Here is a 27,944-nt window from a genome sequence, read left to right on the forward strand (position 1 = left end):
TTATCTTGACTACAACTGGAAACTTTTATGGGCTGAAGCCTTCGTCCTCCCTGGATGACAGCCCAGAGCTCAATAACTTCTTGGACGACGGAAATGAATTTGTCCTGTCCATCAGCAGACATGAAAATGACCTTTACTTGTCAAATAAGGTAACGTTAAGACAACTGTCTGAAGCATCATTACAATGTTCAAGTTTCCTATGGAGCAACATATTCATGTGAAGGGCTTTGGGCTCATAATTAATAAAAATCATAGCCCTAAACCAATGTTTGATAATTGGTTATAAGAACAAAATCTTCCAAACTAAACCATAAAGTATGATGAATAAGTCATTTCGACAAAGACTATAGAAAGGAGATGCTCTGTGGTACAAGTCAAAGGTATTGGGAGAAATTATAAAATATGTCTCAGGTCATTAAATAAGTAACCAGTAACTTTATTTATGCAACATTTTCAAAAACAAATTAACTGTCATATGTTTACTTGACAATGAAACAATGTCCTCTTTTTCTTTTTGAATTCACCAGATTGAAGCATCGGGGGACAGCAGAGAGAAGGTGTTGGTGTTCTTCAAGCTGTATCCAACAGTAATCACAGAGGACAACCTCCACCAGAGCCTCCTTGTGTCGTCCATGCTGGAGTCTCCCATCAACACCCTCTACCAGGCTGTCAGACAGGTCTTTGCGCCTGTGCTGCTCAAGGTGAGCCTGCTTCTGTGAATTAACACATTCCATAGATGAGCTCCTTTGCTATCAAAATTAACCTAATCCAAACACCAAAAAAAGAAGAGAAACCTCAGGGAATTTTAAATGAACTATTGTAAATGAACTATTCTACATACAATATACAACATTACAATATATACTTGAATACTATTTAAAAGTAATTTCTCCGAAAGAGTTTGTTAAAGGATTTAGGGTGCCCAAATATTGGACATAGGACAAGACTACATAGTACAAAGCTTGAGAAAGTTTCTGTCTTTTCTTGTTCTCAAGGATGAGCACTGGCGTTCAGCATTTGACCCTAAGCTGGCAGGCCTGCTGAGTGAGTTGGAGCTGGGCCTGGGCTCAGTGGTCCGCCAGTCTGGAGCACAACCCTCTGCCAAGAAGGCCCGTACAGAAGAAGATGTCCTAGGTATGTACATGCATTTTTCTAGTAAGAGATACACAGGTCAGGGCCATAGTGCCTACAGAATGATCTTAGAGGTGATAGTAGATAGTGCTAATTGGTGAAGAATCTTACAATTGCCTATTAAAGGGAAGTGTTAATGATTCTTGTGTATTACCTTAATTAAAATGTTCCTTGTGGAAAAGTTAATCCTTATTGCTTGGAGCTGTATTGACATGCTCTATCAGCTAAACTTTAAAGGACAACTACATTTATATATTTATAACTGACCTGTCACTCATTGGGTTAAGAATGTACTGTGCAAGACAAATATCATACATAAAAGTGTACCTTGTGTGCATAATCAGGTAATTTAAGTTTTGCCTATCAGGATGACATGGATTCTCATGACATGTAGGCTACAGCACATATTTGTTGACTTAGTTGCTCGTTGCCTCCGGTGTAACACTGGCACTCAGCTTGCAACCTGCTGTCAATCAAACGCATACACCAATACACCCCTCCTCCTCCTGCATCTCTGATATTCCTCCACATTCCTTTTGTTCTTCCTTTTAATGATAAAAAACTTTTAACAATACCTTTAAAAAAAACATGTTGACGTTATTTTTGACTGCAAAATCTGATGAGTAAATGTGATTTCAGTTAAACTTTAATTGTAACTGAGTAGAACCAGGATACATTATGCTTTTCACACTATGTACTTATATTTTCTCTACACTATGCAGGCATCCTTACTCCCAATGATGAGTTCCAGTACTGGGAAGATCTCTCTGAGTCCACAGAGAAGAACAGTGTGAGAGAAAGGGCTACACATTTCACCGAGCAATTTAAACCCATACAAAAGGTACGCATGCACAACTTTATGAATCAGAACTGCCTACATGAAAAAAAGGAAAAATAAAGTGGAATAACTATATTTACTATATATTTTCAAATGTATACAAGGTAGTTGCTAATGAGATTATAATTATTGAGACATATTAGACTGAACTATAATCTGTTACTGTACTGAGCAGTGGGTTCATAGATAAGTTGGTAAAAGAAAACTGATTCTTTTTATTATTTTAAGTTTGAAAACCCTGAAATTGTGAATATCAACATTGACTTTATTTTACATCCTGTTTTGAACAGTATTTGATAATTGCTATAGAGTCTGATATATCAAATTATAGTGAACAACTGTAACTGGGAGAAAAGAAAATTAAACCAAACTACATATTCCTTTGTGTTTCCACCAGGAGTATTGTGGTCTTGATGGCCTGTCTATGGCTGATGTTGTGGATCTAGTGGAACAGAGCAGAGACACTCTGGATGACGTCTGGCGGCAGACTGATTATGAACCCTATCCAGAAACACGCATGGTCCGACTCATGGATGTTATTGGTGAGACTCTCTCCGAAGCCAAAACCAGGAAACGAAAACAAATATTTGCTGATGTCGTTTTTAAGGGACAGTGTGCGTCACTACTTCTGTTACAGAGATCTTTTTGGTACTGAAAAAATGTACATCTTTTGAGAACTGAAACTGTCACTACAGGAACTCCTCACAACACATACCGTACATGCAGAACATGGGTTGTCAATAGTATGGTAAAATAAAATGGCAATATGCTTAGTATTGCAATGGTTGATTAGTAACATTGAATCAGTACTACTGATTTGCTCATGTGTTAACATTTATTTTGTTTATACATGTAAAAGGTGGAGCCCTGGGAAGATATGTGCAGAGAAAACTGAGTGATCTTAAAATTTTTGAGGAGCCGTTTGTATCCATGAGAGAGAACCTGAGAACGGGTGTTGCAATCTGTGAGCAGTGGGTGGTAGCTTGTGAGCACCTGACTGGACAGGTATGGATGAGAAAAAGTACAAAATGGTTTCAAAAATCAAATCCTTTACTGAAGTTTTTTTTTTTTTCCACTTCATCAGAAAACTTCACTGACAACCCGTCTTGATCCTTTAAAATAAAAGCTAGAAGGAGATCATCTGTGTCATTGTGATAAACACTGAATCATGTTTAATTGGCTTTTTGTCTCAGGTGTGGAAGAGACATGCTCCTCACCCCTGGAAGGGAAATAAGCACTGTCCACAAACCCTGCATTGTCTTGCAAAAAGATTGGATGAGGTAAGATAGGGTTCTGATCTGATGAAAAACATTTATTCAATAGTGCATATTTCTCATTATTTTCACATGATATTGTGGTACAGTCGGTGCATTCCATTCAGTGCTTAAAATGCATTTGTAAGTATACTTGTGGTTGTCCTGTCCTTGTTTCTGTTTGTTTGTAATGTCAAACATTCAATTGGAATTTCCACTTTCCTACCTACATAATTACCGAAAAGTGAACTTCAAATGGACTGATAAGGAGACTCACCCTTTTATGGCTTTTTCAAGCCTCCTTACTTTTGTAATACTTATACTTATAATGCTATCATACTTTTATATACTATTATACAACATTGTTAAATTTATAGTACTCTTTGTTATGATTTTTAGATGCAAGATGCACCTTATTGATCCATCAAGTAACTCACACACATTTTGCATTCATGACACGTTCGTCTGTACAGATTTAATCTTCCTAACTTTTGTTTTTCATCAAAGGAGTCTTTTGAATGGGACAGCCATATTGACATGTTATGACATGTTTTGTATTGAAATACGGGCTATGAAAGATGGAGATCCTCAATGGCGACAGTGCCTTTGATAAACTACCTACCTCTACAGTAGTGTCTGTTGGTATGAATGACAATTTATGTAATGTAAGGATCATTCTCTTGTCATTTCCCTGCACTTCTGCAGGGCTACACTGATCCAGAGACATATAGCCACTGTCACATAAATACAGAAGCCTCTTTTCTCTTTATAATAATAATTTGTATCATTTCCTTTATGGACAGAATATTTGGTGTGGGAACTTTCTGATATCTGCCCTGTCAGCATTTTCGATTGCATGTTTGACATGGATGTTTGTCAGTTTAGCAGGCTTATGGACATTTTATATGGAGATGTGCTATTGTTTAGAATGTTCTACAAAAAAGTTTAGGTGTGACACGCATACCCTTATACACTTATACACAGCATAAGCATCAATTAGTGCTACAGTAGGTCAGTAACAAGTTGTGAGTCATGTTGTTGAATCTTGTGAGCCTAATGAACAAACGCATAAATAAAACAGTGGACATAGATAAAATGTGAATGGACTCTCTCTGTTTATGTCTACCAGGTGGTGACTCTGCGGATGGTCCATGAGAAACTGCTGCGTTTGCTACCAGGAGGAAAGCAGCAGGCTCTGACCTCAGATCGTGTGTTTGAACCCTTCTCTGGACTCAATCCTTTGCACTACAACCCCTACACTGAGGTCAGTTATAGGGGACTGGGTGTATGCATGTGACACTTCCAAATTACCTTGTTCGAGCCTTCCCCATGCCTGTGGTTGGTTGATTGCAATGGCTAAATGGCAGGATAGATTATGAATGTAGGTTCTTAATTGTGTGGCAGCTTTATTTGTTCCAAAATTAACATTTCCAACATTACCTGGATTACTATCCAGGCTGAGAAAAGTTCAATCGTGCTTTCTTTCTGGTCAAAGCAGCTAGTAGTAACAAACACCAGCTACAGCAAATTTGTGATTTTTTGCCTACTTCAATTGACTTTGATCCTGTATTTAATCACAGTTTTGTACCTGCAAACAAAGAAAAGCAATAGTGTATAATGTGGACATTCTACACAGTCTTTGGCAAGGATGAACCTGTTTACTTGTAGTCTGAATTTTTTTTTTTTGTAGCCGCTTTGGAGATCAGCAATGGCACAGTTTGAGCGTCTAATGGCTCCGTCAGAGCAGGAGGTGGCTGGTAGACTAAAGAGCTACATTGCTGATGTGCAGGACAATCCGCAACAGGTAGTGAAACATACTACTTCAGCTCAGGTTGTAAATACTGTGTGTGTGTGTGTATGTTGATTTAGGAACTTACCTTATGTGCCTGTGTGTGTGTGTTCCTTTTCTAGCTCTTGCACTTTTTTCAAAAGCACAAAGAGTTGATTAGACGTCCCACCATCAGCAAAGTGCTACAGACAGAGAGAGAGACCCTACTGGCCAGACTGCTGGACTACAACAGGGGTACATTATTATGTCTCAAAGCAGCTTGTTATTGTGTTTTGTGTGGAAAATCAGAATACCTAAATGTAAAATAATGTGTTACATTGACAGAAAAATCTCTTGTCTGCAACGAATAGCTTTGTAACGGAAAGTCAGTGTGAGTATCATGAAACATTGATGTTCTCTGTCTTTGACCCCTCCCTACTGCATTGATTTTCTTAGGCCTGAAGACTGACTTTGAGAGTCGTTGCCATGGAGGACCTGGAGAAAAGTCTGGGCCACTCATTGGCAGGAACCTCCCTGAGGTGGTCAACAAAATTGTCTGGGTCCGACAGCTGATACACAAGGTAACTGAGTGTGTGTCTACATATGTTCACACACACACATAGTATATGTCATTGTTTACCAAATAGCACAAACTTTCTGGTCCTCATGTTTAAGAGAAGGTTTCACAATTGTTGTTTACAGTTGTTGTATAATATATATTTTTTTCTTTGGTATTCATATGCTTGCATCAGATGGAGGATTCTGTCCGCATTGCTGAGGCTTTGCTTTCAGACCTGTCAGGGTTCAAAGGGTTCCTGCATTTCTGTGATGATCTGCTGGAAGTTTTGAGGGCGTATGAACAGGAACAGTTCGAGGACTGGTCAAGAGATATACTCTCTGGACTGGCTGACCCAAAGTCAGGAATCAGGTTGGACACACTGAACACTGTGACCTCAGCTAACAAGACAAAGGCTCAGAGCAACACTATGATTAAGAATTGAATTGCACTGAAAGCAATTAGATCATTAATATGTCAGCATTGGAGAGACTAGCCAGAAAAGTGATGCTACAGTGTTTTGGATAGTAATGTGAATAATTTCTTCCATAAGCTCATAAGAATGTTTACTGCTGTTTTCCACAGTTTTTCTTCTCCATATTTCTCATCACCTTATTTAGCACGTTGATCACAGCACTTAAGTTTACATTTGTAATGTTTGAAATACATCCTGTATTTCTCCAGTGTGACTGTCTTTCTCTTTAGTCTCCAGGCCAGTAACCGAGTGATGGACCTGGACCATGTGGATGGTAGGCTAAAGATCCAGTACTCAGACAGACTGGTCAGTCTGCTCAGGGAGGTCAGGCAGCTTTCTGCCCTTGGCTTTCCGATTCCTGCCAAGATACAACAGGCTGCTAATACTGCAGACAAATTCTACAGACAGGCCATTGTCCTGAAACAGGTGAGAGTGAGAGTCTAGACACACCCATGCACACACAAACTAACATTTTCTTTCCTCATTTATTTATTAATGTCTGCCTCATTATTTCTGTTATAATTTGTCTCACTCTCATTACGTAACAAAGTGTTACTGTGTTGTAGGTGGCCCATTTCTACAACACCATTGACCAGCAGATGATTCCCTCTCAGAGACCTATGATGCTTGGTCTTGCCCTGGCCTTTGAACAGGTTATTAAGGTACTGCCCACAGCTGGAAATTATTGTTCTTACTTTCTATGCCTTGCACGTTAATGTTACAGAACATGTTGTTATAATTATTACTATTTTTTATAAAAGTGTAATATTATAAAAAGGGAATGGGGACTTAAAGATTTTCCAGTGCTTAACTTTTCTTGTGTGTACTAACCATACAAAAGAAAGAAGTATGACCCTTTTTTTTTTATAGTTCAAAGAAAAGTATAGTTCCTGAAATTTCTTCAGCACAAAAACATCTTGTGAAAAATGAAACTAACTTTAAATAGAAGGTTGGTTTCCAGGAAGTTTGAGGCTGGTAGTGTATAAAAGCCTATTAGCACCTATGAATTGCACCTGGGCAATATACTACCTTGAACTGTAGATAACCTCTTTTCTTTTCTTTCTCAGAATCCTCGTTCTCAGTCAAAGGAATCGGGCGGTAAATTGCAGATCACCTGGGACAACCCAAAAGAGTTGGAAGTTTACATTGCCAAGCTGCAGTCTGCAGCTGAGAAACTCTCCACCGAGAACAGGAAGCTACGCAAATGGCACACTGACTTCATCGACAAGGTTGTAGCTTGTCCTGATGTTTTAATCACGGTTATTTTATGAAATAAATGATAATAGAGGAAGTGAGCGCTAGGACTGTAATTTGAATCCTTTGTTGTTTGCACATTTCTACGGAACTTTAGGTTATTTACATAACCCCGGCTCTCTGAGTAATATGCGTGGGATATCTCACTATGGAATGCACGCATTGCCGCAGCCCTTAGAAGCATTCACCTCATTACACCAATCCTGATTGGCTGGTGAATGTGTTCTTCCACATCAGGTAGTGCCATTTACCTTTAACCAAATCATGCGGATGACACAGTCTCATTCAAGATAAGCACTTTCTCTCACTCACTCAAGCAAGAAGGATTGTCTGGTGAGACATCTCACTTATTACTCAGAGAACAGGGGTTATGTAAATAACCTAAGTTCTCTTTCATAATATTCATTTCGATGTCTCACTGTGGGATGTGGTAGCTCCCGTATTGCCTGGCAAGTTTATCTAGCGTCCACCAACCCACAGGGATAGCTGCTCTGTTCCAGTTAGGACTCCAGGACTGTGTATGCCACACACGGGGCAGAGACGTCTAGCATATAGAAACGGACAAAAGTGAGAGGCGTGGACCAATTTGCTGCAGCACAAATGTCCTGAACAGAAACTCCCCTGAATAAGGCCCAGGATGTCCGAGCTGGGGAGAGGAGAACTTGTGTGCTGCTCTCATCTCCATCCCAAGAAGTGGTGAAGGTCTTGGGCTTCGCAGCCTGGGTAAGAGTGATGAAAATATCGTCCTCCTCTTCATCCTCTGATATCAGGAGATCCAAGGTGTCATCTTTGTCTTCCCCATAGTCCAAGTCCAGGATGTCTTCCTCTGGCAGGGGAACCGGAGCCACGTCCAGCTGGAAGCCTCAGCTTTGCTTTTGAGTGGGTGGTAGCTGGTAGGGAGATAGGGATCATGTTCAGACAAGCTAGCTTGGCAGGCTAGCTGTCTGCGGAGACTTTCGACAGTGAATACAGAGCAGTGTTGACACAAGCTAGCTAGCTGTGTTCCAGCCCTAAGCAGCCTGAGCAGACCTGGTGTGTGTCTTTGCTTGGAATTTTATTTCTACAGGGACAGGCCCTGGAGCCTCTGTCACCTCTGGTGTGAGGGGTTTTAGCCCCCATTCCTCACGAGCTGTTGTGCAGGCAGGGAGTCAAGGCAGCTAGCTGGTGTGCTAACTGTGAAGAAGCCGAGAGATTGGATGGGATGCTAACACTCGATGGTGCTTGACCTACCGTGGCGAGGAGTTGAGAAGCAATGACCAAGCAGTGGAGGGCAAGGAAAACACCGAATCCAGTCTGGTGTAACCGGAAGAAGAAGCAAAATCTAAAGTTTGCTAATGCCTGGTGATGGAAGCTACATAAGATCCGCGTGTGGACAGTTAAGCTAGCTAGCTTCGATGTGAGATATGCTCTGAGTGAGAAGAGGTGTTTTAATGAGGCTGTGTTGTCCGCATAAGCTATTTAAGGTAGGTGGCACTACCTGATGCGGATGAACCCATTCACCAGCCAATCAGGATCGGTGTAATGAGATTAATGCTTCTGAGGGCTGCAGTTAGGCGTGCATCCCATGGTGAGACATCAAAACGAATACTATGAAAAAGAACTGTAATTTTTTCCCCCACTTGGCTTGACACACGCTTGTCGTTGTGTTTCTCAGGTAGTGACATTGATGAATGTGGATCTACTGAGACATCAGCAGCGCTGGAAGGATGGCCTTCAGGAGCTCCGTACTGGTTTTGCCACTCTGGAGGCTCAGGTATTGATAACAATAAGAAGTATATGTGTCTTGGGTTGTGCTGGCCTTCAACACATTTTTTACTGTAATCATATATTCATGGTTCTCCATGGGTACTGCAATAATTCATCTAACAAACAAATGTATGTTGCTGAAGGCTAAAATGATGCTCATTTCAAATAATGCGCTTGGAAGTGGAGACCAATACAGAATCATAATAAAAATAGTTTATGGCCTTGTCAGCAGATTTTCAGTATGAAATCCATATCTCATTGTAAATGTTAAATGGCCTGCATTTATATAGCGCCTTTCTAGTCTATCAACCACTCAAAGAACTTTACAATAGATGCCAACATTCACCCATTCACACACACATTCATACACTGATGGCAGAGGCTGCCATGCAAGGTGCCAACCTGCTCATCAGGAACGAAACAGTGCTTCTTATCCAAAGTGTCCCACAGTGTTTCTATGCTTATACATTTACACAACAGTCACACAACGATGGCACAGCCATTGGGAGCAATTTGGTTTTAAGTCAGTATCTTGCCCAAGGACACTTAAGCTGAAATTAGTTTCCGAGTCTGCGAGGGTCCACTAGGGTCCGCATGATGTAAATTTCGTCATCAGAGGGTGTGCGCATAGGCTCTGTGCGGATATCCGCGTACCTGCGATTTGTTGTTTCTGCGTGGACCTGTCCGCACCGGTCTGCGCGGTCACAACGCTGTGTTCCTGTAGACGGCGATCTACTGCACATGTGTGGAACACGTCCTCCAAGTGGACCCCAGAAAGTAGTATAAACAGAACAACTACCCATCTGTGGTGTCCACAGCTGTCTGTGTGTGCTTAGTGGATGACCCACCCTACCTCCTGAGCCACAGCCGCCCAAAGTTGTATTTTGTAATGATACAAAATGACTTTAGTGCCCGTTAGTAAGTTTTTCAGTGAATATACACAACCTGTACAACAAATCTTAATTCTCTTCACTGGAAAGCTAATTCATGTATGTGTGTCTGTGTGTTAAGGGCTTTAGGTCTGACGACATGCGGGCATGGCGTCAGCATTGGAACCATCAGCTATACAAGGCTCTTGAACACCAGTACCAGACTGGGCTGGAGGCTCTGAACAAGAACCTGCCTGAAATACACATAGACCTCACTTTCAAGTCAGTACACTGACTTTTACTTTTCCAACTTGCTGTCTAATTCTCTTTGTATCTGTTCTCTATTTCTGTTTCTCTCTGCTTTGTGTCTCTTTTTGAGCGGGTTGGCATAATTTTCTCTTCCTCTCACAAATGTCTTTTTCAACTTATGTTTAAACCACTAGCAGTGTCCATCTCTTGATTCTTACACTTGGCTGTAGCACCATTCCTCTCTTGGCCTGGCTATCTTCTCTCTCTTTCTCTCTTCTCAAAGACATGTGTGGATTAAAGGAAAAAAATAACCTTTTTCCATTTCCCCTCTCCTTCCTATGAATAGGCAGGGGCGTTTGCAGTTCCGTCCTCCATTTGAGGAGGTGCGAGCACGCTATTTCAGAGAAATGAAGCGGTTCATCTCGATCCCAAACCAGTTCAAAGGGGTCAGTGCCCAGGGGGAGGATCTTATCTTCAGTGTCATGATTGACAGGAATGCCTCTGGGTTCCTCACCATCTTCAGTAAGGCTGAGGACCTCTTTAGCCGCCTGCAGGCTATACAGAATAAGTTCAAGGTGCCTGAACAACATATGATTATTACATTAATAATGATTATGATTATAATGATAAGGATTGGTTTTTAAAATGATTGTTATGCCTCTGCTGGGATGTTGTGTTGATAGATATGTTATTTTTTATGAATGTTAATTTGATAATTTTTTTTTCATCTTTTGCTCATTGAAGCATTGCTGTGACCATCTGCTGTGCACTTTTCTTTGAGAGAATGCAACTTGGATTAGTCATGCTTCTCTCTGTTTATATACTGAAGTTCAGTTGTTTTCATTGTTAGCATTTTCCCCCTTTATACACCCATGACAGAATGTGAGCACAGTATAGTATGTTTTCCCTTTTGTCTGCATCCATGCATATCTGAACTGATCGGGAAATCCCTCCACCAACTCCAGACATCTCATTTACCTCCCCCCTTTCTTTAGTTCTCTTTTACGTCACTTACGGTACACCATGTTTTTACATGTAGTTTTTGTAACCTTTGACACAGTCACATTTAAAATTAGGAAATATGCACTGGACCCAATCTTCCTATGATTCTATGTGTACATGTGTGTCTGTGTGTGTGTGTTGTAGGAGTGGGTGGTGCTGGGCAAGGTGGATTTAGAGAAGTTAGTCGAGAAGCATCTGAACTCCGTGCAGGACTGGGAGAGAAACTTCAAGGCCCTGAAAGCTAGAGGGAAAGAGTCTGAACGTTTGCCCAGGTACATATTATACTTACTGTAATAAACCCAAGTAAATACAAAGTGAAGCCTAGGATTTAACCAAGTTACTATAAACTATTCACTATTTATTATTACTAATGGCAGGTCACCAGTATAGAGTGAATGATGAATAAAGCCTGGTCACATTTTGTTGTTAGCACATGCTGGGTCCACTGAAACAGGTGACAATGCAACAGCATGGGAAGGTTTGTTTAGTCACAGCATTTATGACATTTAAGACATTTTAGGAAAGTTTTCATGTTTTCTCCTTTCTGTTTTTCAGTGTTATCCTTTTCACATTCCTGTTTTTGGCTTTCCAATAAGTTAGCTTCTTCTGAATCTTGCCTCTGAAAATTCTTTGTTCAACTTTTAAGGAAAGACCCTAATTTCATCTTTTCTTTGCTATACTTAGTTTTAGACTAATTCTGTCTTTGTTCCTTCGTCAGTCAGGAGAAGGTAGACTGTATCACAGTCAACTGTGAGCCAGTAAAAGCAGTCATCGATGACCTGATCCAGAGGCTGTTTGACATGCTGCTTTTATCACTCAGGAAGTCCATACAAGGTAAAGGCACACATCTTGATTGTCTTTATAATTTCAGTTTTATATTTATTATTTTCTGTGGAATGATATAAAACCTCTGACTGAACTCCCACCTTGTTTCACTGCGGAACAGCATTAAAACTGCTTTTTAATATAAAGTAATTAGTGTACTTTACACAAGTCTCAAATCTTTTCCCCTCTTTCCATTTATTTCGTGGTTCTTGTTTATGTTCATTTTGTTTTTCATCCTGTCTGCCCAATGACATCCCCTTTGCTTTTTACTTTCACTTTCCTTTTCTGTTTCCTTTCCTTTGTGCTTTTCATCTTCTCCCTTGATTTTAGGACATACACAGGCCATAGACAGTTTTGTGTCAGAGTCAATGGAGGCCTTGTCGAATCGTCCGGAAAGCATGGAGGAGATTGGTGCGGCCAGTGGCATATATAGCAAGATACTAGCCCGCAAACCTGAAGTAAGACATACACACACTAAACTCTGGCTAGGTTCTTTCTTGAATGATAGGACTAATGTTCAAGGTTTGTGCCAATAGGTCTCTCCTGCTCCCTTATGTGGGGTCGACATGGGGATTTTAGAAATAAAGGTTAAGTTTCCCACATTCTGTCGAATCTTTTTGCTACCTGTCAAAGAAATTTTCTGTTCAAATCAGTATATAACAATAACAGACATGCATTGATTCATAAGCGTGTGGGCATTTATGCTGTATGTAATATTTCTGATGTTTGATATATAACGGTGACTTGCAATTCCATGTGGGATGGGTCAAATTTTTGACACAACATGGAAATATAACCTTACCATTCTTGCTAACTATACTGTATGGATGTGCATAGATCCTGCCACAGTTCCAGTGTGCTGAGGAGAAGAACCGCTTGCTACGAGCGGTGGCTGGGGCAGGCCTGGACTCATTGTCTTCCCTAAGGGCCAAGTGGGACAAACTGGAGCTTGTCATGGAGAGCCACCAACTCATGATCAAAGAACAGGTGACATACACATATGCACACACACACACATAGGATCATGGTTTGAAAACCTCACACCACAAATATTGTCATGTCTCTGGATCTGTTTTCTCCACTTGCTCTCTCTTGCTCTGTTCCCCCCTCAGGTGGAAGTGATGCGAAGTAATGCGGCAGGTCGTATTGATGCCTACAGGGCAGATCTGGAACGGTTTAAGGCCCGCTGGGACCAGCTGAAACCCAAAGATGAGGTACTTGAGACTGGTGATCATGCTGCCCTACTTGCCTGCCTCCAGACCATCAGAGACAAGCAGCAAGAGTTCCAGGAGCTAGAGCTTGTGCGCAGTAAACTGCTGTAAGTTGTTACTATTTTGCTGGAAATATAATTGTATATTTTCTTTTCTGAGAAAGTCAGGGCAGCTGATAAGAATGTTTGTTGCTTTCATCTCCTTAGAATTTGTTCCGGTTATATAAAGTGTGGTTACATAAAACTTGCAACAGTGTCATTATTGTATTTATTGATTCCTAATGGCTCCTGCTTTTTGTTATCTATAGATTTTTTTTTTTACTTAAAACTACTCAGTATTATAACTGATGCAATTCCAAGCCTAACCTGAAAATGCGTGAAATACTATATTATTCATGGCCTCCTCCCAATTATAGTACAGTCCAGTGCACCGTGCAGAGCAGCCGCCCCTGTCTAGAAGCTATAAAGTTCACAATTGAGGTCTCACATTTAATCAGTAAGACTTAGGTTTAAGTGCCTTTACTTCAGATATCCACACAGTCAAAGAAATAAAAAGTCTGTGACTTACTGTTAGTTCAACACCATCCTAACCTACTGCAGAGTACCTCTCCAGCTTTGTACTTGACAGTACTGTTAAATAAGATGGCAATTCCTCTCCTCTCCTCGTCTTAGTGAGGACTGTGCCTGTTTTGACCTGGAGGCTCCAGATTTCTCTCTGGCAGAGGAGACAAAAACAGATATGGAGGAGCACAGCCAGATGTGGAGTCTGTATGAGGAGTGGCAGCAGGGTTTCACAGAAAAGGCCCAGGAGGACTGGATTACTTTCAGGTAGGGGGTTAAGTTAAGGCCTGTAGTTAATGGGTCCTAACCTGACAAGAGTATCAGTAAATGTCAGCATGGATCTCAGTCTTCTTTACTTGCAACTATTTCCATTTATTTTCTACTGTGTGTTCAGTTTTGTGTTAATGTATGTATATGTTTCTGTTTTACAGGAGTAAGACGTATGTGTTTCAGGAGTTTCTGTTTACGTGGCAGGACAGACTTAGGAAGCTGGAGCAACCTACTGCCATGTCTGTTAAACTACAAGGAGAAGTAGACAAATACAAGGTAGACAATAATACAGTTGAAGGAATAATATGTTATTGTCTTCTTTTTAATTTCAGTAGATTTATTATACACAAAGAAGACTTGTCATAAGACCCTTAAGCACTAGAGGCTACAATGTTCATTACACTCTACAATATGAAAGTTTTGGACAACTGTACTGACAATTCAGCTACCCTATTGCCTGCCAGGGTAGTAACATGTTAGTTTGGTCCATGTGGCAGTGTAGGATAAGTTGTGGAGTCACCAAATTCAAAAGCATAAATTTTATGAGCAAATGTCTTACGATCACCAAAGTCAAAGGGTTCATCCAAAGTTGTTAGAATTGATCCCCTCGGGAAATTTATTATCTGTAGCTAATTCCATGACGATCATCAAATAGTTGTCAAGAGATTTTACTGTTTTACTCATGGTGGCACTAGAGGGAGGAAATGTCAGAGGATCGGTTGGATTCATCCTCTGGGGACCAGGAATGTGTGTACAAAATTGTATGGCAATCCATCCACTAGTTGAAATATTTAAATCTGGACCAAAGCATTGCCACCTATTGGTGAATGTTAGTGGTTAAAGTAATGTTTCTGAAACAAGAATTTAATGTCTATGCAAATGTGAAAGAAAACTGCTCATTCTAATTTGATAGGGGATCTAATTCCATGCACTTTTATTTTCACATTTTTCCATCTTCATGTTTAGAACATGGTCCCAGTGCTGAAGTACGTGCGTGGGGAGCACCTGTCCCAGGACCACTGGTTGGACATGTTCCGTTTGCTGGGTCTTCCGAGAGGGATGACCTTAGAGAGACTCACCTTTAATGACCTCCTCAGTGTGGCAAATACCATCGTAGAAAAGGCCTTGGAGCTCAAGGTACGCACACACACACACACACAAGTGAGTGTGTGGGTGTGTATGAGTGTATATATACAAGGTGGAAGCACACACTTCTGTTGGGACCCACACCTCTTTAAATTGTTCATATTTTGTTTGATCATAATATTATATTATCATATTATAGGGTATGGGATATGATGATATTTTATATGTCTATAAAAATTCAAACTGTTCTGGTTTTATTAGCATCATTACTGTAATAAGTGACAACGGACACCAGAGGGCAGCTGCAACTAAGAAATTCATATGCTTTGATAGAGGAAAAGTTCTTTGATTTTTTATTATATAGGTTTACATGCATAATCATATAGGGTTTGTAATTAAGAATTTGGCCTGTATATAAAATATAAGCATTTTGTGCCTTTCTCAACTAACCATAATAACTAGGTTAATGTGATTATGTGTTGTAGGATCTGAACAGCCGTGCCCAGGCGGAGGTAACAATCAGAGAAGCATTGAGGGAACTGGATTTGTGGGGCGCTGCAGCTACCTTCAACCTTACCGAGTACACAGACAGCAGCAGCAGCACTCTCACCCTCATCAAGGACTGGAAGGATATAGTCAACCAGGTAGACACATGTACACACAGAACCAAACAAATTTTTACTCACATACATGAACAAGTTGTCACACTGAGTCAGGGAACGTTTCAAAAATCCTCACATCCGCGCTAACTTCTCTTTGTCTGACTGACATGGGATTCCTCAACAACTCTGTGTTTTGACTTTTATATGCACAAAATTTAGTTTCAACAGGGGAACAAAGCACTATGAGGTGCTATCACTATGAGTTACTCTGAAGTAGGGGTTATTTGGTGCCTCTAAATAGCCTTTTTTGCAAGATGCCCAGAAATACCCTTAGAAAAACATGTGTAAAATATTCATTTTCTGTGGTATTGTTATTAAATTAAACTTGGACTAGGTAAGGCTCTATGCTGTGGTCCCATTGTGTTTTCCAGCTAATAAGTCCCATCTATAGGTCATCTACAGGCATCTGTCCGCAAAACTTTGCAAAAATATTCAGGAAGAAATAAAAACCTTCTACTTCAGTGTGTTACTGAGTGACAGTAGCACTTACAGTGATTCTGACTGTTACAGAAAAACTTCAGTGTTACCTTTCAAAAGAGATGTAAACCATGCATGTACTTCTAAAGGTTCACGAACAGCTTTCAAATTACTTTAGGTATGCTTTGGATAGGCATTTCAAGCTAATTTTACAGGAATTTAAAGGAATGTTAAGGGGTTTATCCCTGTCGTCTTTAGTAACAAGTCACATGATCACTTTCCTGCATATCGCTGAGTGCAGGTGGAGAAAGATTAATTTATGCACTAAAAGATTTTATGAAGCAGTTTCACACAGCAAGGCTCAATATTTTCCTGATTTTATTGGAAAAAAAGAAAGAAAGAACTCTAAAAAAGTTTCTAAATGTTTTCACTTGTTTGAAAGAGGTTGCACTTTATCACACCACCACATGAGTCATACTGTGAAAGATGTGAGGAACTTTTGAATTACTTTATTTATGAGATGTGTAGTACAAGAAAAATTCCTCAAGAGTACTTAATGGAGACGATAGCCAAAGAGAAGCACCCCTTCTGCTCACTTTAAATTGTCTCAGCCAATTTCCTTTAGGAAGTCTTTGCAAAAAATAATGTTACCTTTTATCATGTCAAAGCCAATGGTATTGTTCCCACTCAGTTTAAATATGCATTCGTTGAAACCCTTTTTGAAGAAATCCTTTTTTGAGCCGACCATTCTGAAGAACTACAGACCCATTTCCAAACTTTCTTCATAGGAATTTATAGGAAATTATAACTAAACATGGGATGTACTTTGTGAGAAATGTCAGTCATGATTTAGATCTGTTCATGAGATGACTTTTCTTAATGTTTTAATGATCATTTGGATGAGGGAATTAGGGAACATGTCATGCTGACATTCCTGCCTTTACACTGGCTACCTTTGAGTTTAACTGTTGATTTTAAGATGCAACTGAACACTTTCAAAACACATCTGTGCCCAGTCCATGAATATATTTCTAAGTTTTCCATTTAATTACTAGGCTTTGGCGGTATCTATCTTTTCATACCTTCACACCTTCCTGACATTTCACCAGGGTATACGGTATATGACATATATATATATAAAGTGATAGTGATAGAAGTCATTGTGGCATGTATGACATTGTCTAGCCTGCAGTGCTGTGTGTCAAATATGCAATTAGCCTTAGACAAGTCGTTCTGGGTTTAAATACTTATGGCCCATAGAATAAGGAATAGATAGGAAATAAGCGCCCTTCTTCCATAGATTCTTGCTGGAGGACCTGATGACACTGTGCCGCGGCGGATATTAACACATCAGTGGGCTGAACGGAGATGATGTGCAGCAGATAGTGGTGGCAGACTGGTAGTTGAATAAAATCATGTGGCTAATAAACTGCTTTTGCAGTTTGAAAGAAGTCATCTCAAGATAAAGTTATATGTGGCAATATTTTCATGATTCCATACCACTCACAGTTGCCATCTTTCTCAGCTCAGCTGCCTGTTCCACCACCCTCTGGTGGGGTGTGTTGTGCACTACAGTATATCACCTCAATACAGCATCTCCATATCAGTTTAATAGAAAGAGGAGCATCTGTATTTTTGACGGTATTGAAATTCATACGTTCGGGATTTCTAAATACCTTGCCTGGTATACCGTATCAATATTTATATGGTCAGAATTTACTCTTGTTTTATTATTTTTCTTATAATTATCTCAGGTGAGTTAAAGGAACTGACTTCTAGTGACCATCAAAATAGATAGACTTGGAAGGTATGAGAACGTCTTCAGGAAAATGCAGGCATATCTGGCACCATTAAATTAAATCATAAGGATTAGCAAACATTGGCTTTATCACTACTCTGTGCCCATCCAGGTGGGAGATAATCGCTGTCTGCTGCAGTCTCTGAAAGACTCTCCCTACTACCGCAGCTTCCAGGACAAGGTCAGGTCAAAGGCTTGAACTCTGAATAAACTTTTAGAAGCATGAAGTTTTTAATTTTTATTTTTTTGGGAAAAGTAAATTTCCCCAGACTTTCTGTTCATGAAAGATATACCCTATACATCCAGGTCAGCTTGTGGGAAGTTCGTCTATCAGATCTGGATGAGTACCTGCTGAGTCTGAATGCCATCCAGAGGCGTTGGGTTTATCTAGAGCCTATTTTTGGACGTGGGGCATTGCCCCGAGAGGAGGTCCGCTTCAAACGGGTTGATGAAGACTTCAGGTACTCTTTGTGTGTGTGTGTCTGTGTGTGTGAGAGAGAGAGAAGATGTTGTTTTGCTTGGAAGAATGGACAAATAGAAATTGTATTATAGACAGGATGTGTTTTATGCACATTCAGTACTAAAGCATTTTCTCCATATGTGCAACAGGTCTATAATGTCAGACATTCAGCGGGACAACAGAGTCATTTCTCTGAGCTCAAGGGCTGGCATCAGAAACTCCCTGGTCACCATACTGGACCAGCTGCAGCGCTGTCAAAAGTCACTCAATGAGTTCCTGGAGGTACGCACACATCTACATTTTTGTGTGCAAAGACATGCCTACACATTTATAACAAAGGTTGCATTCATCACACTTTTAAAAAAAAAAAGAAAAATGTTTTTGTGTGATTGTCACAGGAGAAGCGTTCTGCCTTCCCACGGTTCTATTTCATAGGAGATGATGATCTGTTAGAGATTCTTGGTCAGGCCACCAACCCAACTGTCATCCAGTCACACCTCAAAAAATTATTTGCAGGTCAGAAACGTCAGTTTTGTCCTTTTTATGTTTTTTTGTGCTCAGATCACTTCTGTTTTTTCTGGTTTGCTCTGTTTTATTCTGCAATACTCTACACTACTCAACCCTTGTATTGTAGCATACTCTGTTGGACAGGGAAGGTAATCTTTGTGTGTATTATCTGTCTAGGCATCCATAGTGTGGTATTTGATGAGCATTGCCAGCACATTGTCGCCATGTGTTCTTTGGAGGGAGAGACAGTGCCTCTCAGAAACCTTATACGCATCTCCAGCCTTGTGGAGGTAAAGCCGTTGAGCAGAGTCGCATGAATGTATGTGTTCTCTGTTGGATGAATGTGTGATTGGAAAATAAACTATGCAATATAATAAACTATATTCAAATAAAGGATTAATAAGTAGAAAATGTATGGTACCTAGTCCATTTGAATATCTGTTTGCGAATGTGCATGAAATTTTTTTTGACTTTCTAGGTGTGGTTGAGTGAGCTGTCCATGGAAATGAAGGAAACGTTGAAGCAACTACTGTATGACTGTGTGTCATCAGGGAAAAAAGGGGAGGTGGACCCATCACGCTACCCATCACAGGTACACACAAACTTTTTTTCTGAATATTCCCAAAGGCTTTTGAGGGAACAGAATGTTTCTTTAGCTGCAGAAAAGTGTTAATTCACCTGTTTGGTAATTGTTTAATTTCTTTATTTACATTTTTTAATTAAAATGCTTTTGTTCAAGTTGAGATCCAAGACCACACATCAGCAATCCATTCCTTCTCAGTCTTACTCAAGACAATGTGACCCTAGGATGTGAAACATGTCCTCTAAGAACATTGTCTTAATAACTCTTAATTAAATTCTCAAAGGCAGAATTGTCTCAACTCTCTTTTTTTGGTGTAGATTCTGTGTCTTGCTGAACAAATCCAGTTTACTGAAGATGTTGAAAGAGCTTTAAAGGAACAAAATCTGCACCAGCTGGAGCTGGAACTCAATGCCAAATTGGAACACTACACTACAGTCGACACCAGCTCTGACGACAACACAAACACAGGTAGTTCTGTCTGTATTTATGTGGATGCAGTGGTGGATGTATGTGTGTCCTTTCTGATTGACGTAAGTTCTCCCAGATCCTTATACTAGAGTTAATGACTTTTACATTAATTATTTTAGTTGACACTGAAAAAAATACAACAGGACATACTGTAGAGGCTTCGCCACAGTCTCTCCTTATCTCCAGCATGAACAAAATACTGAAGTTAAATGCAGTTTTCAACCAACAGATGCAATTTGGGGAGATGGTTCATTTGAAAAATGTTGATATAATAAACATATTGTGAAGCAGCTGTTTTTCTTTTTACTCTCACAGCTCCACTTCCATGAGCTCCTTCCTTTATTTGTGTGGATTTGGCCCCTAGTGCTTTTGTAGTCTATTTACTACAAACAGCAAGTGTACCAACTTTACAGATGTTAGCTGTAGCTGTTACATTAGCTAATTAGAAACATACACACTGACTGTGTGTGTGTGTATGTGTTTGTGTGACAGCTCATGTTCTGGATAATTAAAACTTAAAACTTACCAGGAACTCCAAGTTCCTACAGTTATCTTCCTTCAGACCCCTCTCCACCTTCCTCTTGTTTGTCTTGAAATTCTAATTTGGCAATTGTTTGCTAACATGTTAGTGACAGCATCTTCATAAACTGATAATATTGGTCTTGTCAGCTTATTTTAGAGTTCTTCTGACCCATAGTGGCCAAAACTCAATGAACATGCACAGGCATGATATTAGGCCAGATCTCTTTTAGATGTGTTAAATTAAAATAGCTAAATGACAGTGATGACATGAAAAAAATATCACCAGTGTTCAGTCATGCACTGTATGCCATTGGTGACTCAGACACAACACCTGCATCTCGTATCTAAATGTATCATTATTTTAAGCCATATAGTGAATATCCCTGTGCTGTTCATGACTAAACTATGATCATAATCTGGGTTGTCATTCAACATTTAGAGGATAAAACAACTTCTGATGCAAGACTGAGACCAAGACAGACAGAAGAAGCTGAGAAAAACAGCATAGCCTGTGTGGTTTTTTTTTGATTTTTTTTATCAAGAGGTTAAAGGTTCAGACATATTTGCAGCATACTAAATGCTGCACTGGATTTTTTCCTGTTCTTTAGCCTGTGTATTTCTGCTGCAGATTGTTCAACTGCTTTTTTTGGTTGCTGATCACATTACTGACAATATTAACCATTTCAAATTACAGTGAGGTTGCTGCTTGATATTTGTGCTTTGTTCCACTTTCAGACTCCCCCGTGTTGTTAATGATTGAGCTCTGATCAAAATTGTGGGCTGTTACTCAGGACTCAGAGATTAATGCTGATTGACTGCTCTTGCGTGAATCCCTTGATAGCCAGTTAGATACAAGAGGCTGCAAAGAGGCATTGCCCTTTAAAGCTGCAGATGCAGTAGCTGGCAGGCTTATTTAATGACCTGGGGCTGAATATGTGGCTACATAAAGCATGACAGCAGACCTTATTCACAGAATTTGAATTTGTAAAAAGGACTTTTAAATTCAAATCAAGGTTTCTTATTCATGCATGAGATGAAAAGCTACTCTGTAGCCCTGGTAGTGGCATCATTTCACGGGACGTTGCTGCCACATACCAAATTTCTATGTCAGATGAAAATGCATTTATGAAAACAAAGCTTGTTTCACTTGCACAAACTTGTATTTTCGACTTTTCAACATAATTGTAGATACTCAATATTTCAGAATGACTCCATGATGAAGACTAATATATTTGCAGATAATATGGTTCATTCTGTGACCGTCTTGCATGCAAAACTACTAAACTAAACCGAACCATCTACACTTGAAATAGCACTCATTTCCATGATAACATCTCATTAAATTACTGGCTCCCTTAAAACAACCAGGTCGACTGAAGAGTCTGCAGAGTGGTAGTGCTGATTAAAGCAGCTAAAGTAATGGCAAAAAGGATAATCTAATTACCCAGTCTACATAAATGGGCCATGAACCCAGGCGGGGAGTGGGAGCTATCTCCCCTTTGGCGCAGAGACAAGACAGGATGGTGTGCATTTGGCAAGGTATTATGCTTCTGGGGCTAGGCTGACATCAGTGACGCATTCCTACACACAAGGCATTCAACCTAGCAGATGGCATATGAACCCATTTTAATTTACAATATAAAATCTTAACTTCAGACATGTACTTAGAAAAGTAATCCACAGACAATTTATAATTCAAAGTGTTGTTTAAGCATACATGTAACTTTCACATGAAAAGTACTCCCTCATGTGACTAAGATATGCATTTGAGGCAGTAAAATTAACATATTATTGCTATATGTTTTTATTCTTTTCTATTTTCTTTTTTCTTTTTGCTCAGCTACTCCTTGTGTGTCTGTACTCAAACAACAGAGGATGCTAAACAATTAGGGCTGCCAGACAAGTTCGTAACAATGACGCAGTTTCTAAATTGCCTCTAGTGCATTTCTTCTGCATTTTGTGCAATCATTTATGGCCGTTAAGCTTGTATTGGTGATGACACTGACTTTCCAGAATATCAGTGTGGCTCTATTCATGTCTGACAAAGTTTCCCTTTCTTGTGTCTTATCTCCTTTCCTCAAAAATTTCCCCATAGTGATTGGTCCCATTTATTCTTCTTACCAGTCAGTACAATTCTGCATTTTTACTTTCCATACAAGAGCTGTTATTTTATGCTAACATAAAAGCTGTTTCCATCCTGTCTGCTTACAGTAAAAGCCTCCCATCTATTGACAGCATCTAAAAGAGCACCTGGCAGGACCTTGTAATGACATGGGGTCAATGTAAAGTCAAGAACACAAAATAAAGTAATGCTTAGTTAACTAGTTTTATAGAAAATGTACATATTTTGTGTTATTAATAAAGACGTGAGGAAGAGAAAATTGCATATTACAGAAATCTACAATTTGATTTGAAAAATATTACCACACTACTACTAGAAATTCCAATAGGTTTGGCCTTGTTGAATACTCTATAACACATTTACAATTTTATTTATTTTTTTTATCCAGTTTGTTATTTGTGTAAATAACTTTACCAATTCTGCCATCCTGATCTTCACGCACGTCTTCCTTTATAGAGTCCAGTATCCTGCAGCTGAAGCTGAAGGCTTTGATCCTGGATATCATCCACAACATCAGTGTGGTGAAGCAGTTAAACACGGCAGGAGTTACCAGTCCTGGTGCCTGGGCGTGGAAGAAGCAGCTTCGCTTCTACATGGGACCAGACAAATGCTGCCTCATACATATGGTGGATGCACAGTTCAACTACACGTATGAATACCAGGTGTGTTAGCTTGTAGATACAAGTTAGATACACTCCTCTTTTGTGATTGACCAGGTGAAAAATACGCACTGATGTTTCTTGGGCTGCAGCTAACGTTCACTGGAGATTTTTTTGTGATCATTTAGGATATAATATCTTTTGTATTTAATTTTATAACAAATGGATTTAATTCCACAAGGAAATTAAATCTCCTTACTTAGCATTTGATTTGTAATGACTTCAAAGAGAGAAAAGCAACCAACGTTATAGTCATTTGTGAGGCATCTGAATTGTGTAATTAGAAAATGTGTACTTGATTGAAAATGATTAACTATCTGAATCGGATCAATTAATAGATAGTTGTATATCAGTTCATCTGTTTGGTATTTTAAACAGGAAGACTGGTCGGCTTGATTAAGCAGGTACATATATGTTCAAGCACCTCCACTGAGGCCATCACACACACCCTAAAATTATCTAAGATGCACTGTATTAGTGGAAATTTTTAATGGTACAAGATATTGAATGCCATGAAAATTTATCTCTCCGAAACATTTCTCATGTTTCAGGAATTTACTGATGTTATCATTGTTTACCTTTTGGGGGCACTGTTTACACAGAGATGTGGACTACTGAAAATTCCCTCCTGTATTTCCCCTCTGCAGTTCCTGTGAAGAGCACATGCTAGTACAAAGTCCCACTCATTTTCATTTTCTTTTGCTTGTCCTTCATTTGTTTTTCAATTTTCACTTTCTTAATCCATCCCCTGTCTGTTTGCCTTTATCCTCTCCTTCCCCCTCTCTTTTCCCCCCGCCCTTCCCTCGCTCCCCATATCTTTACCTCTGTCTGGTGATCTCTCTCTCTCTGTCACTTTCTTTCTCTATTTATCACTCACTTTCTTCTCCATCCTACCTCCCCTGTCTCCTAGGGGAATGCAGCTAAGCTGGTGCACACTCCACTGACTGATAAGTGCTACCTGACTCTGACCCAGGCCATGAAGATGGGGCTTGGGGGGAACCCCTATGGGCCAGCTGGAACTGGCAAGACTGAGTCAGTCAAAGCCATGGGTGGGCTGTTTGGACGGCAAGTCCTGGTGTTCAACTGTGATGAGGTATAAAGAGAATGTGAGGGATTTACTTCCAAACACTTAATCTAAGATTATATAGCATTTAATCAGCCAAGGCTTATATTACATGAAAAACCAATGCATGTTTTTATTTAGCTGTCTTAATCACTTTGTAAGAGAAGATGTTAAAGGCTTTGGATGTCTAAACAAAACTAAGTCAATGCGCTGACCTCTTGATTTCTGATCGTTCAACTTGTGACCTCACACACATTCACTCACAAACAAGATTGGTAATTGAGATCAACTGTCAGTGAGAAGATGTAAAATTCTCTCTCTTTTTGGTTTGTGTCTGTCTGTTTTCCAGGGTATTGATGTGAAGTCAATGGGACGAATCTTTGTGGGCTTGGTGAAGTGTGGAGCATGGGGCTGCTTTGACGAATTTAACCGTTTAGAGGAGGCGGTACTATCTGCAGTTTCCATGCAGATTCAAGCCATTCAAGACTCCCTTAAACATCACAAGCACACATGTGAACTGCTGGGAAAGGAGGTCAGCGAATAAGAACTGATGCAGACAAACACATGATGCCAAAAAACTGTTGCTCACTATATCTCAAGCCCACACTCTCTTTTTGCCTTCCTTCTTCCTCATTGACTCTATCCTTCTGTTTAACTCGCTGGCTTGTATATGCACACATACTTTAACACATGCAATGAAAGTCCATCCCTGTTTGGGCTTCAACCAACAGTTCTTGTCTTTCAGTCTTTCAATAAATTTATCAACTGTATTAACCATCAAGCAATCAATCTTCAGTAATCTCTTCCTCCTCCAGGTGGAATTGGACCCAAACTCTGGGGTGTTCATCACATTGAACCCGGCTGGAAAAGGCTATGGGGGAAGACAGAAGCTTCCAGACAACCTAAAGCAGCTGTTCAGGCCTGTGGCCATGAGCAGGCCAGACAATGAGCTTATTGCTGAGGTGATCCTCTACTCTGAGGGCTTCAAAAATGGAGAAATACTGGGACGCAAACTGGTTGCAATCTTCAACTTGGCCAGGTAGAGATTGTGAGGTTACAGTTTTTTTTTTCTTTTTCTTTTGATTTGGGTGGAAGTAGGAGGTAGTGGATGAATGAGATTTATTATGTTGTCCACTCTGTTATCACCAGTCTACTGATTACATGTATGTGAACTACACAGGGAAAGGACCAGTGTGGTACATTTGTCTGTGTGGTGCGCTAAGTGTGACTGAATCATGCTGTGGGTATTTTTACGTGAAATGATCTATACTGCCACCACCATCTATTGCAAACTATTGATTTTTTTGAAGTTATGCTCTACTTCCCTCCCTCTTCTTAGCACTACAACCGATACTGCAGTCATGTGAGAGTGTGTAAGTATGTGTCTTTAATTGTGTGTTCAGGGAGCTGTTGACTCCTCAGCAGCACTACGACTGGGGTTTGCGTGCTCTGAAGACAGTGCTGAAGGCCTGTGGCAGTCTCCTTCAGCAACAGAGGAGGAGCCGTGACAAGGACAAGAGTAAGACTTCCTCTGGCTAATTTTTATTTTTTTATTTTAAGGTACAATATTTCTGTGCAGCATTTCTTCTTTTCCAATAGTGGAGTGTGACAGGAAAGTTAAGAGAAAGCGGGGGTATCTTTGGTCATGACCTTGAGTCACGTGCATCGCTGCCGAAAGTACACGGTACCAAAACTTGTTGTGTTGGAAACAAATCCACACAAAACGACAAACTGTATTCTGGAAACATCCAGAGACATATTCAACAAATGTGATGTGATGCAACAGTAGCAGCACAATACATGTGAAGCATCTTGATTTATTGATTGAAAAACAGTGCAAAATGTTACATTCTACAATCAAATGTGATCAAGGGGTGAAAATAGGCCGGCCTTCATTTTAGCCAAACAAAACACGTGATGATTTCACTGACGACTCCTCCCTGTCTGAAGTTGATGTTGTGCTGATCAGTGAAATCGTTTGTTGTGGACTGCAATTGGAAAATGAACAAATTACTTCTAAAACACCTCCGAAAAGCATAATAATACTAAAGTAGCATTTTTTATGATTTCTTCTAAAGTCATTGTTGTATATGAACATCAGCCATCGTATGGGGTAAGCAAATCTTTAAATATTCGGCTCAGTGGTTCAGAAGCCAAATTATTTAATCAATTATGGCATTAAAATTATGTAACTGTTTGACGCCTGTAGCTTGTGACAGCCTGCTCAACAGATCAGCATTGTATCAGCCAGTAAATAAAACACAAAGGCAGAACACTATACATTGTCTATTATGTCATATGAAATGAAATGCTTGTCTTAGTAAAAGATAAATACTCATTCATTTCTAATTTTTTGATAGTCAGGGCTTTCTAGTCATGACTATGCTGCAAACAACATTATTTTTTACATCAGTATTCACCTCTTTGCGGTATTCGCTTTTCATTATTTCATTATTTAACAATCATAGCAGCCATGTGGTTTGAATAAGAAGCTGTACTATTTTTTTCACAAAAGGTCAGTGACCTGAAAACTTTTTGGTAATTTGATAAAAGTATCTCTCAAATGAATCCCTTGAAACTGCTGCTGAAATTAGAAGATAGTGAAAATTCGGCTAGTTTGAAGATGCTTATCTTGTACCCAACAGGGTCACACTACAAAAATGAATCAGGCTGTGGCTCAGGGGGTAGGTTCACCCAGTAGTCACAGGGCTGACAGTTCGATCCTGAGCTCCTTGTGTCCACATGTCAAAGTGTCCTTGGGCAAGACACTGATATCCCAAATTGCTCCTAATAGTCAGACCGTCACCTTGCATGGAAACTCATAATGAGAGGCAAATTGTAAAGGGCTTTGGGTAAAAGCGCTATCTAAATGCAGCCATTTACCATGTTTGTGTCTCTGTGTGGGTATCTCTTAAATTGAGTTTGATAAACACTATAGATAAGTGTACTTGAGCACCAAAAGGCTCTATTGTACAGCACTTTCTCTATACACCTGCTGTTGTCCTTGCCCTTTAAGTCCTCTAATACAGACACGCAAACAATTGACATTTAGACCAAATACTCCCCCTTAAAAACTTTTTTTCCCTTGGGCTTTTCTCTCGTCTGTACTTTTGTCCTTCTCCATTCTCTCGTTCCCAAACACTTTGCCAGAATTCTGTTGTTTACTTCTACAGTACCTCTGTCCCCCCCTCCTCCCCCCTCCTTCCGACCTCTTGTTAGCTCTCTCTCTGATACCTGGCCATCAATGCCTCTGTTGTCCCACTCGTTCTCATTCGCTGCCCTCTGTTCCTCATCCCCATCTCCCCTTCATGTTTCTGCTCTGAAATACTCCCCCCTCCCCCAATCTCTGTCTTCATTTTCCTCTCTGCTTTTTCTTAAACCCATCTCTCTCTTTTACAAATCCTTCTGTTCCACCACCCACCCTTTATCTGTCCAGCAGACTCGCACACACACGCACACACACACACACACACACACACACACACACACACCACATGCACCTCCTGTCTGTCAATGAGTCCCCAAGGTTTTCTTGTGGTTGGCTCTGTGTAGTCCGGCCAAGTGTTCCTCTCTGTTGTGAAAAAACACCA

The 27,944-nt window shown here is 40.0% G+C and overlaps 1 protein-coding gene across 7 annotated transcripts in view; it reads left to right on the forward strand.

Moving 5' to 3' along the window:
• Nucleotides 1–27,944, forward strand: part of LOC121898411 (cytoplasmic dynein 2 heavy chain 1) — a 127,375-nt gene that overhangs the window by 685 nt on the left and 98,746 nt on the right. For 5 of the 7 annotated variants that reach the window (XM_042413456.1, XM_042413450.1, XM_042413452.1 and 2 more), the window contains exons 2-40: nucleotides 1–149; nucleotides 528–701; nucleotides 996–1,134; nucleotides 1,854–1,972; nucleotides 2,367–2,511; nucleotides 2,829–2,974; nucleotides 3,163–3,249; nucleotides 4,352–4,486; nucleotides 4,913–5,026; nucleotides 5,134–5,245; nucleotides 5,447–5,571; nucleotides 5,743–5,918; nucleotides 6,252–6,447; nucleotides 6,588–6,683; nucleotides 7,089–7,250; nucleotides 8,930–9,028; nucleotides 10,033–10,172; nucleotides 10,486–10,714; nucleotides 11,286–11,413; nucleotides 11,860–11,975; nucleotides 12,297–12,424; nucleotides 12,804–12,953; nucleotides 13,079–13,284; nucleotides 13,849–14,004; nucleotides 14,169–14,283; nucleotides 14,974–15,144; nucleotides 15,579–15,737; nucleotides 18,083–18,151; nucleotides 18,277–18,431; nucleotides 18,580–18,712; nucleotides 18,829–18,946; nucleotides 19,115–19,227; nucleotides 19,416–19,529; nucleotides 19,838–19,988; nucleotides 23,089–23,294; nucleotides 24,202–24,384; nucleotides 24,704–24,886; nucleotides 25,170–25,393; nucleotides 25,758–25,873. The exon at nucleotides 1–149 is cut by the window's left edge. In XM_042413456.1, the coding sequence (XP_042269390.1) occupies nucleotides 1–149; nucleotides 528–701; nucleotides 996–1,134; nucleotides 1,854–1,972; nucleotides 2,367–2,511; nucleotides 2,829–2,974; nucleotides 3,163–3,249; nucleotides 4,352–4,486; nucleotides 4,913–5,026; nucleotides 5,134–5,245; nucleotides 5,447–5,571; nucleotides 5,743–5,918; nucleotides 6,252–6,447; nucleotides 6,588–6,683; nucleotides 7,089–7,250; nucleotides 8,930–9,028; nucleotides 10,033–10,172; nucleotides 10,486–10,714; nucleotides 11,286–11,413; nucleotides 11,860–11,975; nucleotides 12,297–12,424; nucleotides 12,804–12,953; nucleotides 13,079–13,284; nucleotides 13,849–14,004; nucleotides 14,169–14,283; nucleotides 14,974–15,144; nucleotides 15,579–15,737; nucleotides 18,083–18,151; nucleotides 18,277–18,431; nucleotides 18,580–18,712; nucleotides 18,829–18,946; nucleotides 19,115–19,227; nucleotides 19,416–19,529; nucleotides 19,838–19,988; nucleotides 23,089–23,294; nucleotides 24,202–24,384; nucleotides 24,704–24,886; nucleotides 25,170–25,393; nucleotides 25,758–25,873 (5,637 nt within the window). Of the gene's footprint in view, nucleotides 150–527; nucleotides 702–995; nucleotides 1,135–1,853; nucleotides 1,973–2,366; nucleotides 2,512–2,828; nucleotides 2,975–3,162; nucleotides 3,250–4,351; nucleotides 4,487–4,912; nucleotides 5,027–5,133; nucleotides 5,246–5,446; nucleotides 5,572–5,742; nucleotides 5,919–6,251; nucleotides 6,448–6,587; nucleotides 6,684–7,088; nucleotides 7,251–8,757; nucleotides 8,843–8,929; nucleotides 9,029–10,032; nucleotides 10,173–10,485; nucleotides 10,715–11,285; nucleotides 11,414–11,859; nucleotides 11,976–12,296; nucleotides 12,425–12,803; nucleotides 12,954–13,078; nucleotides 13,285–13,848; nucleotides 14,005–14,168; nucleotides 14,284–14,973; nucleotides 15,145–15,578; nucleotides 15,738–18,082; nucleotides 18,152–18,276; nucleotides 18,432–18,579; nucleotides 18,713–18,828; nucleotides 18,947–19,114; nucleotides 19,228–19,415; nucleotides 19,530–19,837; nucleotides 19,989–23,088; nucleotides 23,295–24,201; nucleotides 24,385–24,703; nucleotides 24,887–25,169; nucleotides 25,394–25,757; nucleotides 25,874–27,944 lie in introns of those variants that run through there. The other 2 variants (XM_042413454.1, XM_042413457.1) reach the window with 2 other exon arrangements.

Source organism: Thunnus maccoyii, chromosome 6 (assembly GCF_910596095.1).
Source record: "Thunnus maccoyii chromosome 6, fThuMac1.1, whole genome shotgun sequence".
Classification (NCBI taxonomy): Eukaryota; Metazoa; Chordata; class Actinopteri; order Scombriformes; family Scombridae; genus Thunnus; species Thunnus maccoyii.